Source organism: Sabethes cyaneus, chromosome 2 (assembly GCF_943734655.1).
Source record: "Sabethes cyaneus chromosome 2, idSabCyanKW18_F2, whole genome shotgun sequence".
NCBI lineage: Eukaryota > Metazoa > Arthropoda > Insecta > Diptera > Culicidae > Sabethes > Sabethes cyaneus.
This window is the reverse complement of record NC_071354.1, coordinates 50,270,998-50,285,460: the sequence shown is the minus strand read 5'-3', so window position 1 is coordinate 50,285,460 and position 14,463 is coordinate 50,270,998. Positions and strand designations below refer to the sequence as shown.

General features: G+C 40.3%; 1 protein-coding gene across 12 annotated transcripts in view; it reads right to left on the bottom strand.

The window, feature by feature from the left end:
• LOC128737898 (microtubule-actin cross-linking factor 1) overlaps positions 1–14,463 on the bottom strand; it is a 401,187-nt gene that overhangs the window by 204,373 nt on the left and 182,351 nt on the right. For 10 of the 12 annotated variants that reach the window (XM_053832647.1, XM_053832654.1, XM_053832658.1 and 7 more), the window contains exons 1-2: positions 10,304–10,459; positions 6,983–7,997 (exon numbers count right to left, since the gene is read on the bottom strand). The exons of 1 other annotated variant lie outside the window; for it this stretch is intronic. In XM_053832647.1, coding sequence (XP_053688622.1) covers positions 6,983–7,322 — 340 coding nt within the window. In that variant the 5' untranslated portion in view covers positions 7,323–7,997; positions 10,304–10,459. Of the gene's footprint in view, positions 1–6,982; positions 7,998–10,303; positions 10,476–14,463 lie in introns of those variants that run through there. One more of the 12 variants, XM_053832646.1, reaches the window with a different exon arrangement.

The following is a 14,463-nucleotide window of genomic DNA, read 5'->3' as shown; positions in this document are numbered from 1 at the left end:
ATCAGGATTTATTTTACGGATCTACTTTGCGGTAAAAAATAACAAAAGAATTCGTAAAACAAACACTCATTTTCGTGCTCTAAATCATGCTTTATTCTTAGTGAAACATCAAAGAATAGGATAAGTGGTTAAATGATGATAAAAAAAAACATCAAATCAACGCTTCCACTGGATACTTCAAACGTGCATGGTATGCATAAACTATAAATATGCAAAATCGGCTTTCTCAGAAAAATCAAATGACCAAGTATGCAGAATAAAAACACGCTTCTATAAAAATTAATATAGCACTATCTTTCACTACAGACATGACGTTCCGTGTCTACAGAGAGAATTAAGCATGGCGTTTAATGTCCCAGCATGGCATTTAATGTCCCATCATGGCTGTCAACGCATGAGCTACATATTTTTTGCTGCCAGTTCTCCTTTGTATCTCACACAAAGCATCAGCAACATATTCATGGAGATACACTAGATATGGGAAGCACGATATAAACATAGTCTTTCATTCCAGGGGTCATAGGTTCGCATATTATTTATTGATCGCGTCGTGTTTGCATAGTTTGTTCTATAATTAGAGGCAGCCATTCCTTCGGATTTTTCCTTCCTTTTGTTTGCTCACTCCACGAACGTTTGATTTTGATTAAAGCTTAGGGTTCAATGCTCAGATTCAAAACAATTCGTACAGTAGATAAGGAAACTCCGAAGTGACCATTTAGTTGGAAGTTAATAAAAATGCGATTGATGTATGTTCGATTTGATTCGAATGTTCAGATAGTACGTACCACAGATTACACAGACACAATGCAAACGACTTTTCACTTCTTGAAATAAATCACTAATTCTCGGGTTCTTTTTTTTGAGATTGTACCTGTCCCTATAAAAAAGAATTTATGTCTGTCTGTATGACCCTTATAGACTCGGAAACTACTGAACCGATCGGCGTGAAAATTGGAATGCCGGAGATTTTGAGTCCGGGAAGGTTCTTATGATGGTTAGAAACCCCTCCGCCAGTGATGCCAAATCTACGGATTTCGGAGTTTTCTACAGACCTATGGATCAAGCGCTCGAATTTACGAACTTTCATAAACTTCACGGAAAACATTTGAAAATTTCTTTCAGTTTCAAAACTCACAAGTACGCTACATACAAGTGAATAATATCCCGAAGAGCATAACTTGATTCATTAAGAGCTGATAAGAAAGCTTCTTATAGAGTTCTTCTGAGAGAGAACTGAACAGAGTAGCAAACAGGGTTTACTACTCTAAAGAGTTGTGAATTAAAAGGAGAAGATTTACGTTAATGCTGCAATGCTGTCAATTCGAACTTGCATTTTTCACTTTAACGGCAGACCTTCGCAAAACTCTTTGCCATTCATATGCGTTTCTGACCGCAGAAAATTTAAATTACAGTAACACCGACATTTTTCTTGTTGGAATACGCGAGAAAATTGAAATATTGTCGTTATGCAGCAGCAATCCTGGTTTTTGACGTAGGACTACGTCTTACGGCAAGTTTTGAGATAGGGTGTCATTCCAAAAAATCGAAAAATGCGGGCGTCACGAAAAATGAAAGGTTTTGAGCGCTACTAGCTCAGCGGTTTTCCTATCGATTTTCAATATTCTTACACCAATCGATCGGAAAATTTTCTAAGAATTGACCCAAATGAAGAAAAGTATGGATTCTTGATGTTGAACTATTGAAACATTGAAAATAATGAACCTATGTTTTACCAGAATTCTCGCTTCGTGATTGGTTGGAAGATTCTTTGCGATGATCCAAACATATACCCATTTGATATCTGTGCTTGGGAAGTAAGCCAAAACAAGTGACCAAGTTTCCTCATTTCAACAAGATTTCTTAACAGCGCAGTTAAACCTAGACCATTTTGATGTCCTTGCTTGGGAAGTACGCCAGAAAGAGTGACAAAGCCCTCTCGTGCCAACAGATTTCTTACGAACGCGATTAAACCTAGTCCAATTTGATGTCTGTGTTAGGGAAGTGTGCCAGAAAAAATGACACAAGTTCGTTGTCACAACAGATCGCAAATTCTTTACTGCGTGACGAATAAACCTCGACGAATTTGATATCTGTGTTGGAAAAATGTGCTACAGTTGTAGTGTTCGGTTATAATACGACTCTGTATGAAGGTGAAATTTCTCATCATCGATTCTGCCAATTTCAAAAGCAGTTTTTTTGTTTGAAACAAAAATTCGGTTTATGAAAATATATTCGCTGTGTTCAGATTGGCAAGAAGAATGCAGTATATACATTTTTATTAGCACAATCCCGCTTTTGGGCCGAAAAGCTGCTTCCGAAATTGGGCTTTCCGACGAAAAGTCAATGACTGCTAGTTTCCCGTGAATACGCGTGCTTACCGTTTCATTAGAAGTGGATTGAAATGATGTGCTGTTGATAAAATAGGATTGAATTGGTAAAATCCCTTCAACGCGGGAACCGTGGGTAATAAAAACAATCTTTAATTTCAGTAAGGTAGCAGGAAAGTAATAGTTTGTGTTCTTGATTTTGTTAAATTGTTTTCAAATGCACAATCTTTTGAGAATTGAACGTATGCAATGTTACTACTTTGATAAATGTTACATACAACGCATGTAGCATGTATATATGTTGCGTATAGCATGTATACATGAAGAATCGAATGATTACAAGCATGAATACATGTCACTATTACTACAAAGAGACTTACGTAGTCCTGCGTCACCTATATATGCGGTCGTGTCTTGTACACAACCCCTCTGATTTTTTTTGCAATAATTGGCTTTGCTTCTTCCAAGCAATAATTGAAACCCATGGAATATATAGGCATTCAAAAAGCGCAAGAAAAAGGCGATGAAAAGGTGACTAAAACACGAAGACAAGACAACGAAGAGCCGGTGTAAAGACAACAAAACTGCGGTGAAAAAAATGCGTAAGACGGCGATAATACATCGGTATTAACATGAAAATACGACGAAATGACGCTAAAACAGTGGTAAAAAAACAGCGCGACTGAAAAATAATAAAAAAGCGTCAAAAAGGCAACGAAAGAAAGACGACAATTCAGTCAAAGTTTTTGTTGTATTAACAACAAATAGAGCGATGAAAAATGAAAACAAGTGGCGAAAAAATGATTATTGGTAAGATGACAAAAAACGAAAAAACGCCAAATCTGTAACAAAAAAGACAACAAAAAAGTGACAAAAATGTCAAAACCAGGCGTTAAAATACGACGAACAGTTGATTAAAGAACGACAAAAAGAACGCAAAAAGACCATGAAAAGATAACAAAAACACGAAGAAAAGAAAACAGAAAAATGACCAAAAGGCGGCGATAAGACAACAATATGATGACCAAAGAACAACGAAAAGACAACAAATAGACGACAAAACGACGACGAAGAGGCGGCGAAAGACGGCATAATACAAACGAAAATGCGATGAAATGATGATGAAAAAGTTATATAAAGAAAGTAAAAACACAATGTTAACGAAAAGAAACAGCAACAAGAACAAAAAATGACAAAAGGTCGTTTAAAAAGCGTCAAAAGGGCAACAAAACATGCTAATAAGGCGACAAAAAATGGCGAACATACGACAAAAGAACAATACAGAAGCAGTAAAAAGACAACTGACAATGAGCAAGACGACGAAACAATGGCAAAAAAGTGACAAAAAGACAATAAAAAATGGCAAAATGAAGACGATGAAAAGATCACAAGAAAAGCGAAAAAATGATAACAAAATGACGATGAAAAGATGACAGAATGACGACAGAAAAAAACGACAAAATGATGACGAAAGGACGCCTAAACAGACGACAAAAACGCCAAAAGCCGCAAAAAAATAAATGAAAAAAAAAGACTAACGGATGACGAACACACAACAAAAATAGGACAAAGAAAGGCCAATACGACGATGAATACAAAGAAAAGACAGCAAAAGATGACAAAAAATCGTCAAAAGAACGAGACAAAGAAAGCAAATGTGAAACTAAAACACGACGAAAAAACGGCAAAAAGGTAACAAAAAGACAATAAAAAATGGCGAAATGAAGACGATAATAAGATCACAGAAAAAAAGCGAAGAAAAGACAACAAATTGACGACGAAAAGACGACAAAATGACGACGAAAGGACACCCAAACAGCACCGAAAAAGACGACAAAAACGCCAAAAGCCGCAAAAAATAAATAAAAAAAAGAAGATGACCGGATGACGAAAACACAACAAAAATAGAACAAAGAAATGCCAATAAGACGATGAATAGAAAGAAAAGACAGCAAAGAGAGAAGTCGCCAAAAGAACGACAAAAAAAGAAAGCAAATGGGAGACGACGAAAGAACGGCAAAAAGGTAGCAAAGGGAACACAAATCACTGCAAAGAGACAAAGAAACGACGTAAAGATGGCGAAAATATGATGAAAAGAAGCCAAACCCACAATAAACGCCTCCAAAAGTGACAAATACGATAGAGAAACGGTAAGAGGGTGACGAATACGAAGAAAAGAACAAAATGGTGACGAAAGGCGGCAAAATATGGTTAAAAGTTTCAAAAACGACGAACAGGTCGCCTGTAAATACATGAAAATACATGTACATGAAACAAAAAAGGTGACAATAATGACAAAAAGCCGACTAAAACAACCAAAACATGCACGATAAAAAATCCTCTGTAAGCACAATAAAAGGGGTCGAAATTTGTAAAAAAGACAACGAATATAGGATGATGGACTAAAAAATATATGCCGTTTTTAAATGCCACACAGAATTGTAAAAACGGAGGTCAATAAATGACGAACAGATAACGAAAATTTGGTGTAAACAAGGCGAACAGGTCATGAAAAGACGACAAAAATACGATAGAAATGACAAAAAGTGTCTTTAAAAAACAAACAAACAAACAAAAAAGCGGTGAAAACGCGTCGAAAAAAACACAAAAAATAACGAAAACCAACCTAAGAATGACGAAAAGACTGCAAATGAACGACAAAAAGACGTCGAAAAGGCGGCGAAAAGATAACGAAAGATAACAAAAAAGTGATGACAAGTAGGCGAAAAGCCGATGAAATAAAAGACAAGACATGACGAAAAGATGCCAAAAAAGGCGACAAGAAATGTTAAGAAAAATATTAAAAAAAGACTAAAAATAGATGCAGAAAAGCCAATGAAGAGACTATAAAACGACAGTAAAACAGCGACTATAAATGCTAAAACAGACTGCAAATGAGGGAAAAAAGACGCGATCGAAGCAACTAAAAACGCAACAACAAATCACTAAATAAAGCTACCTACGGATTTTTCCTCCGGAAAATCGGCAACGCGCCCCTCCCCTCTCCCCTCCACTCTCTTGAAAGGGGGCTTCTCATACAAATGAAACACAAATTTCTGCATAACTCGAGAGCTAATCAAGCAAATGAAACTAAATTTGGTGTGTGTGGCTTTTTAGAGGCAGGATTTTTTTCTGTCGTGGTTTGAGACACCTCCCCCTCTGGAATGGGGGGGGGGCTCATACAACTGAAACACAAATTCCTGCATAACACGAGAACTAATCGAGCAAATAGAACTAAATTTGGCATGTAAAGGTTTTTGAACGCAAGAAGTGTTTCTATGGTGGCCTGAGACCCTTCCGCCAGCTGGAAAGGGGTGCTCATGCAAATGAAACCCAAATTTTAACCAAACATGAGAATTATCCAGGACACTAAAACACAACATGTGTATTTTTCGAATAAGAAGCATGTTCTGATAGAATTTTGAACCCCTTTTTAGTCAAGAAAGGGGGATGCTTGAGATACTCTCAGTGCAACATTATGCACAAGAAGTTAGTTTATTATTATGCAAGAGCTAAACTGACAGTATACGGCGTAGTTTGAAGATAAAATTCCTACTTTTAATTTCTAGAAAATAAATGTTACACTCTTCTACTCTCCTACACTCAGGGTATCTCGTCAATCGTCAATTTTTCCTTGATTTGGAATTGAATTGTGTTACTGACAATTTCGAAGAGGACACATCCCGAAAAGTAAACGCTTCACTGAATAAATCAACTGTACAATAAAACCCAACCTGCGGCCATAAATCTCAATCAACACTTGCCCTTTGAACTGTATTGAAGTCCGTCAGAATTTTCAAATTGTTCAATTAATTCCACCGCACGGCGGCAAACGTCTGCGGAAACCAAAATTCCACCGAACGATGATACTTAGTCAGTCAGCAGGCCCGGGGGGCAAAGAAAAGTGACCTCATACGGTACGTGTTGTGCGGTTAAAGCTGACAAATCGTGTGTGCTTAATCAACAACATCTTCGACAACGGATCCGACCCAATGTATAAGGAAAAAAATTGACTCATGCTTCATTTGACCGAAAATAGACACAAAAAGACAGCTTTGTTTGTCCACACATTCCTCCTTTTTTTCTTTTTTCTTGCTTGCAAATGACTTCAAAAAGGCATTGGAAAAAATGACAAAACATGCAAAAACGATCGCTTTCTTATGTGTGAGAACCACAAACAACAAAACAGGAAGGCACTTCCTCTGCCGCTATTGACACACATCGGTTTTGAGGTTATAGTTTTGTCTAACGGCACACACTTTTCCGAAGCCACGATGAGCTACCGCTGATTATGCACTAGCAGACGGGACAGCAAAAATTCCACAGGTTCTCGGTCGGTATCGAAAGTTGGTGGTTGACCTGGAGATTTCCGCTTGCGTCACCGCACATAACCTGTACCAGCTCAACTGGCCTGGCCTAATGCAGAGTTAGTTTAGTATTAAGCGTGGCTACTGGCAGGTGGCTACTGGCAGGTGGCTACTGCCCGGGGAAGTTCCGTTAGTTTTAGAAAACAACATCGAGACACGCACACAGACGGGGGTAAGGACACGACGGAATAAAACAGGAACAAACAAACCCGATCCTCGAATGGTTCCAGCCCGACATACCTATAATATCCCAAACAAAATGTTCCCAAATAGTCATCAACTCTGTACCTTTGAACTGGGTCAACGCATCCTCGTAGCCGCCCTGGCTGGTCACGTTCAGCGGCGATCCGGTGACGGGCGAAGCCCCACTAAACGAGTGCTTGTGCCGTTTGGGGGGACTTCGATGGTAGTAATCCGGACTGCCGCCGTTGTTATACCCGGACGGGCTGGGTGAACCGCCATTGTTGTAAAAATGCTTCGTCCCGGAGTAGCCCGCACTAACGCCAGCTCCGGAGTGACGCTGCTGGGGGGATTTCAGCGGCGGGGACACGTCCCCGTTGTTGTTATCGTACAATGCCTCCCGAGGATCGAAACCAAGTCGATCCTTGTAGTAGGACTGTGTGGACATGTTTTACACACGATTAGCAGCCCCACGTATGTTCGGCACTAGCACTTGGTTCTCGCGGGATAATAAGTTCGAACTTCCTTAAGAACTAAATCAAGCCGAATTTTTACATTCAGCACTTTTTCTTCGTCAGTTGAATGGCACAATATTTTTCTCGCTTGATTTATTTACTGACAATCACTTATGAACTGAGCAAACTGCACTCGTTGTTTTCGTTTTCGGAAACTTTTCTTTTCGTTGCTCAAGAATTCCCTCTACAGAACGGTTACGATTATTGCTACCAGTCGCATATTTAATTGTCTCGCGGATTTTACATTCACACGCGTGCGCACGAACCGCACACACATACACGGACGCGAACACGGACACAAACACGAACACGCACACGTACCCGGACACCTTTGTTTTCGTCTTTCGCTTTGGGTTCTGGTTTCGCGGATTATATTTTCGTTGACTAAAGATCGATAATTTGATTCACACTTCGATCGCTCAGTCCCGGCCGGACATTGTCCGATTTACAGCTACAGGAATTCTTGTTTTCATCAAGGGGTGAAGGGATTTCGAATTCTTTGAAATATTTTTTGAACTCTCAACACAAAAAATACGAAAGAAGTAGTGTCTGCACTTTCGTATCGTTTTTCGTCTGTCGTTCGTTACTCGGCTACTGCTGATTAACAACTGAAAGAGAGAGGAAATGGAATGCTGAACAACGAACGCGCACCTGAGCCAAAGCAGCTCGGGAGATTCCTCCTCAGGTGGTGGTTCTTCTGGAACGCATACACACATACACACATAAACACCGCCAGTCAGCCAGCAAACGCCGTGGCCTTAAGTGGCGAACTTGAGGAAAAGTGGAAGAAGACTTTCTATAAATGTTCGCGGGATGCAGAAATACCTCCGTAGAAGGGGTTATATTCCAGAACACGGCGGGCGCAGTGAAAGACCGGTTTTTCAGCGACGACTCGGGAAGAGTGCGAAAAAAAACAACAACAAAATACGAGGCTTCGAGAGTAAGTAATGGAATGGAACATAGCCGCGAAGGTTCTGCGTCAGTGTTGGAGGCGCTGGCTGGTTTATTGTATGTAAAGGCAGACTGAGATGAAGCAAGAATCATAAGCAAAATAAACCGAACTATGGCGGTTCGAAGTCGCCGAGTACCCCCGATCGGAAGGGGGTCGTGATTTGGTGGTGGTGCCGAGGAATCGGAAAGCAGCCGGGGAAGGCTGCCAAGCGAAATGTTTCTCGGAATTAAAATGCGGTTCATAAAAAACCGTGTTGGGGTCTCCTCCGCACGCCGTCGTCTGTTGTGTCGTCGACAAGCGATCATGGAATGTGGCAGGAAATTTATTTAAAGTCTTCCGAGGCTAAGAAGCTGAAACCAGCCAGTGGCTCCGGTCACAGCCAGTGTGCAGTGGATTCTTTAAAGCTGCTGCTAGTGCCGCTGGCGGTTGCTTTGAGCAGGCGAAAATGGAACTGGTTCGTGCGACACATGCATCCCGTTGCGATTCTTGGGGATAACGAAATGAAATTGGTTTGTAGCAGTCACACTTCAGGTATAGGCTAAATTTATCTGAAAGTTATGCAAAGTCTTAGAGAATAGTGAAAAATTTTCTCTGCATAGAAATTGACCACAAAAATCTACAATTACTCAAGTTCACCAGACTGAAATGACAAAACACGATGACATAAAAGTGTCAAAACTTTCTCCTACATTCAAAACACAAAAATATAATGTTTCAAAAGTACTTTATGGAAAATTACTCCCTGGAGCACAACCAGCGCAGTGTTGAGATAAATGCCTTGAAGTGGAATTAAAAACTCGAGAGCTACCTTTAAAACAAACCACCAAACGAGCGTCGTCCCTCGAATATGAGAAAGCCCTCGCATATGCCCTTGCTTCAAACAATCGACCACCAACCAGCATCGCCGCCCCGCGAACGACAGGCACTTTAGACATTCTCTACTCTTCGCTCTCAAGTACCCGCGCATGGCGCGGCGGTTGGAACAACCAATCAGAAAAAAAATCACCCTCTATCGAAACTCGTGAATTAGTGGGCCCTGCCGGCCGCTTCGACATCGTCAAATTGCCAAATCACGAATCGACAGAGGCTATTGAACGCTTCCACGTTGCCTTTCTCACGTCCATCATACGGGACAAACTATCACCTCTATCTTTCGTATAAACTCTCCCACCAAGTTTATGTACACAAAAGCACCTTTCAAACGAATCGGAGAAGTACAAACTTCTCCGTCGTCGAAACCAGACACAAGACGTTATATCACGTGCTGACTTGTACTGATAAATCCATAATGCATGAGTATGTCACACACCTGTGACGTCATCACGTATTTACGAACCAACGCAATCAATGGCCGTTGTTGACTGCTTTATGGCATTCGTTGAATTAAAATTGCACTACCATAATTGTGTAATGGTGATTTATTCCCTTCGGCCGGCTTGCAGACTTTTATTGTTCGACCATTAATGGCCATCTCGTCGTGCGGGATAAGGATGCCAAAGCGAAAAAGTTCAATTATTGTGAATTAAAAATCAATTTTTCAATTGCACCCGATTGCTGAACTACTTGGGTAACTAACGAAGAGTTACTATCAATACGAAGAGACGGTTTTCTTGCGGCACTTCACGCGTCAATTGGCGATTGATGTGTGCTGTGCTGTTCGTATGCGTTCTGTTAGTCTGAGCTTCCGACTGTTAAAGTTTTTTTTTGCACATCTCTTTTTGTATGCAAATTTCCGAGAAAGCACAAAAGCCGATAGTCCCTTGCGCGAGCTCCGCTTGCTACGTTTTTTTTTTGCCCATAATAACACTTCACACTAGCAAAGATCGAACGTCAATTCCCGGATATCAGCAATCCAGACAAAAACGTTACACCGACGAATGCTGTTATGCATTTTTTTATTATTCACACTGCCTGGAGGTGTCATATGTGATTAAATCCAACTGCTCAAGAAATTAGTCTCACACTTAGGATTCACACCACAGGCTGAATAAACTGTAACACTCTTTTTCTCCTATCGCTTCAGGCGCTCACTTTGCTTGACAATTGTGCTGGTTTCCCCCAATACACTTATTTCACAGTTCAGATAAACCGTCGACAGGGGAACTAAAAGCGAAATGAACCATTCGGCACGAAACTCAAACCAGTACTGAAGGAGTTTCGAGTCTTGAACCGTACGCTAAGTCAACTTTTCTTCCATGGGCCGATACACGATGGTGCACCCACACGTGCGCGGCAGGCGAACGCCACAACAGCTGTATGTATTGGTGTGAGAAATGTGATGGCTGAGCTAAGCTGTGTGTGCGGTGCAATGGACACCTACCCGGTCGCGCATCGAGTCTCGAATCTCGATCGGGGTGCTGTGCTGCCTGGAGGAAGACGATGTTCTACAGCGCCTCGAGAAAGCCGACAAAGCGACAGAGTAAAAAACAAAACAAGCCACCGATCGCTAGATCTCACTAACACTTGTCTGCACGTGACGCGAATGCGTTTATCCAAACAGGGGAACGACTTGAAAAGTGAAACAAACTGCTGACAGTGTACCGCTCAGGTGAAGAAATCAATGTAGGTGTGCGATTAAATGACTTCATTCAAGAAATCACTCTCCGCTTCGTCAGGCAGCGCAGGATTCAACTTGGTTCTATGTAGTGACGTCACTGTTTTACTTTCTATTTTCTTTTTTTTTCTCGGTCGGACCAATGAAGTATGTATTTAAGCTCGCCGGACGTCAGTCACCAAAGTGGTGGCTAAACTGCGAACTCATATGGAAAGATATAATTGCTTTGATTGCCTTCAATTAAGTGGCTGGATTCACAATTGTGAAGCAACAGCGGATTAATGAATCAGTTAAGTCCGTGGTCGTTTGTCGGGTGTCTCGTCAGTCACCGAGTCGAGAGGAGCATGCATAACGAAACACTGACTGACGTAAGAAAATGTGGAACCGACTAAGGAATTCCGGGTATTTATTATAATAATAAATGGAATTGTGCTGTGGCGCGAAAAGGATAAAATGTAAGTATTTCAAGGTTGCGACTTGACGAATAGTTGCGCTTGAATTGGAGCATCCCGCTGAGAGCGCCGGTAATCGCTTTCGATACGGATCAGAATTCACGCCAGACATAGATTCCTGGAAAAGCGGACGGCGTACACAGCAGCTCAGTTCTCTTTCGGGTTCTCGTTTGCAAATCAGAATAACCATATCCAATTCGCGGAGAGGCATATTTCATACAGATAATAGCCACACAAAAAATGACCAAGTAGCAAACATGTTATAATGCTAGGATTATCGACCGACATTTAAGCCTGATTATGTGAGACTTGTCAAACAGCAAAAAATGAATAATGATATGTGCTCTACCTGAAATTCGGGGTCTGACTATTTTTTATGATTCAAATGTCACTATCCACGAGAGCGAGAAGTTTGTTGTAGGAGTTCGGTTTGAAACATATGACGCATTTCAGTAAGTAACTCATTCAGATGCAACTTCGACTCTCTGGTTAAAACAGTTAACGAAACAAGCTGCCTTATTAGACACTGAAAAGAAATATGCTTTGAGCAGCTTTATCTGTAAGACACATATTCTAGTGAAGAAACTACTGATAAAGGTGAATGAAGAATAGATCTAAATAAGCAATCATAAAAATGCATAGAAGTATATAGCAAAGCAAAAAGGAGAACAATACTTGTACTTTGCTTCGTATTGGCATTCTTCTCTGTTTTGTTTTATCTTCGCTCTCTCTTAGTACGGACGGCTGCACGACTGTGCAACCTGTTTGTTGAACAACAATGCATTTCGTACTAGCGAATGATGGATATGTCAACATTCGATTTCCGTATCAAAGGTTCTTGAAACGGATCTTTGTATTACTTTTCACCACTACTGCAATCTGCCTAAGATATTTCGCAGGTTTTATTACACCCTTATGATAGTTTTTGTAACCAAAATAGGTCAGAAAAACCGTTATGAGAATGTACTCCTATTGTTACTTGGGCGCAGTAGCTGATAAACAGTCGAAGGCGTAACATAATCGCTTTTTAAATTTTGTACCGGTTACTTTTTGCCGAGATTTCTGTGACAATTCATAGAAGTGTACAACGCGCTCCCAAAACAAGCCAAGCATGAACAAAACAAAAAATATTGACAAAAAAAGGAGAGAAAGAGCCAACACATACATACTCTCATTTCTCTCTGAGCTGGTTTGTTGTTGAGTATAGGGGCCTTAAAAAAATTCCAAAATTTTAGTTGCCACCCGTTAACTCTGTGTAATCAAATGAATATTGACAATGCAAAGCGCTGGAAGCTTCTCCAGCGATATAGATCGCTATTTCTAGTCTAGTCACTGAATCTGCGTGATACATGGAACTTGAATTGAAAATTGACGGACAATATAGCAAAATAAGGTTTGCAATTAATCTATCAAAATTACAAAAACGGGTAAACCACAATAAGTTAGGCCTTCATGAGCCACGAACCCAGATTTGACGGAGGGCGAACTGTGTTCTACCATTTAAAATATTTTAAGATTTGAATTTATATATTGTAGATATATATAATTGTAGCATAAACTTCGTCCTAATCTAACTATAAAATGAATTTCTGTCTGTCTGTCTGTCCGTATGTTCCTTAAAGCATCGAAAACTACTGAACCGATCGGAGTGAAAATTTGCATGGAGGGGTTTTTGGGGCCGAGGAAGGTTTTTATGATGGTTAGAGACCCCTCCCTCCACTAAGGGGGGCTCCCATACAAATGAAATACAAATTTCCTCATAACTCGAGAACTAATCAAGCAAATGAAACCAAATTTGGGATGTGAAGGTTTTGGGAGGCAAGAATTTTTTCTATGATGAATTTAGACCCCTCCCCATTTTAGTTAGGGGGGTTACTATACAAATGAAATACAAATTTTCTCATAATTCGAGAACTAATCAATCAAATTGAACCACATTTGGCATGTGAAGGTTTTTGGAGGCAAGAATTTTTTCTATGGTGAATTAGGACCCCTCCCCATTTTAGGAAAGGGGACTCCCAATCAAATGAAACACAAATTTCTTCATAACTCCTGAACTAATCAAGCAAATGGTACCAAATTTGACATGTGGGTGTTTTTAGAAGCAAATTTTTTTATATGGTGAATTATGATCCCTCTCCACTTCAAGAAGGGGGTGGTCTCCTATACAAATGAAACACAAATTTCCTCTTAACTCGAGAACCACCAAAAACTATTTGCAGCCCCCCGCAGAAATCACCTCTGTCTAGGTTTATTTGTTGTTTTCTAGGTCTACTGACCTCTATTACTTTCCTTCAGTTGCATCCGAACGAGCGACAACGAGTAAGGAGAAGACCACCCCGCGGATCGAAATGGTACTTTCCACGAAAAGGTTTTCTGTGAAATGGTATTCGGCGAAATGTTATACAATCACGGCGAATATTTAAGTACTATTAGCTTTATTTTATCTGGCTAACGGGGGGTAACGAGGGGATTGTTTTCTACTTTACTGTGAGGAAAAATTGAAAATTTGTAAAACTACCCATGCTTTCATAGTGACGTAACTGCCACTGAGTACGTAACTGAGTTATCTAAGGTTGAGCTCCGCAGAAACTTGTAAAACTCGAAATTGTGACAGATTCGCGATTTATGTACAACACATTTTAATTTGTGGCAATACGAAGTTTGTCGACTCAGCTAGTCTATACCTATAAAAATGGATTTCTGTCTGTCTGTCTGTCGGTATGTTCCTTATAGAATCTAAAACTACTGAACCGATCGGCGTGAAAATTTGCATGTAGGGGGTTTGGAGCCGGGGAAGGTTCTTATGATAGTTAGAGACCCCTCCCTCCCTAAGAGGGGGGGGGGCTTCTATACAAATGAAACACAAATTTCTGCATAACTAGAGAACTAATCAAGCAATAGAGGTTTTCCGTCAATTTTTTTCATTAAATGTTCGGTTTTGAATGATACCCATATAAAACTTTCTTTAATAAAGCCTCTAACTACTGTAAACATGAAAAAATAAAAAACGTATATTTCAACCCGTCACTTCTCGGATGTATTACATGCCTTTTTGTACCAGTGTCCTCTATTTTCACCACTTCGAAACCATTTGTGGCACTCTTTACTCTTGC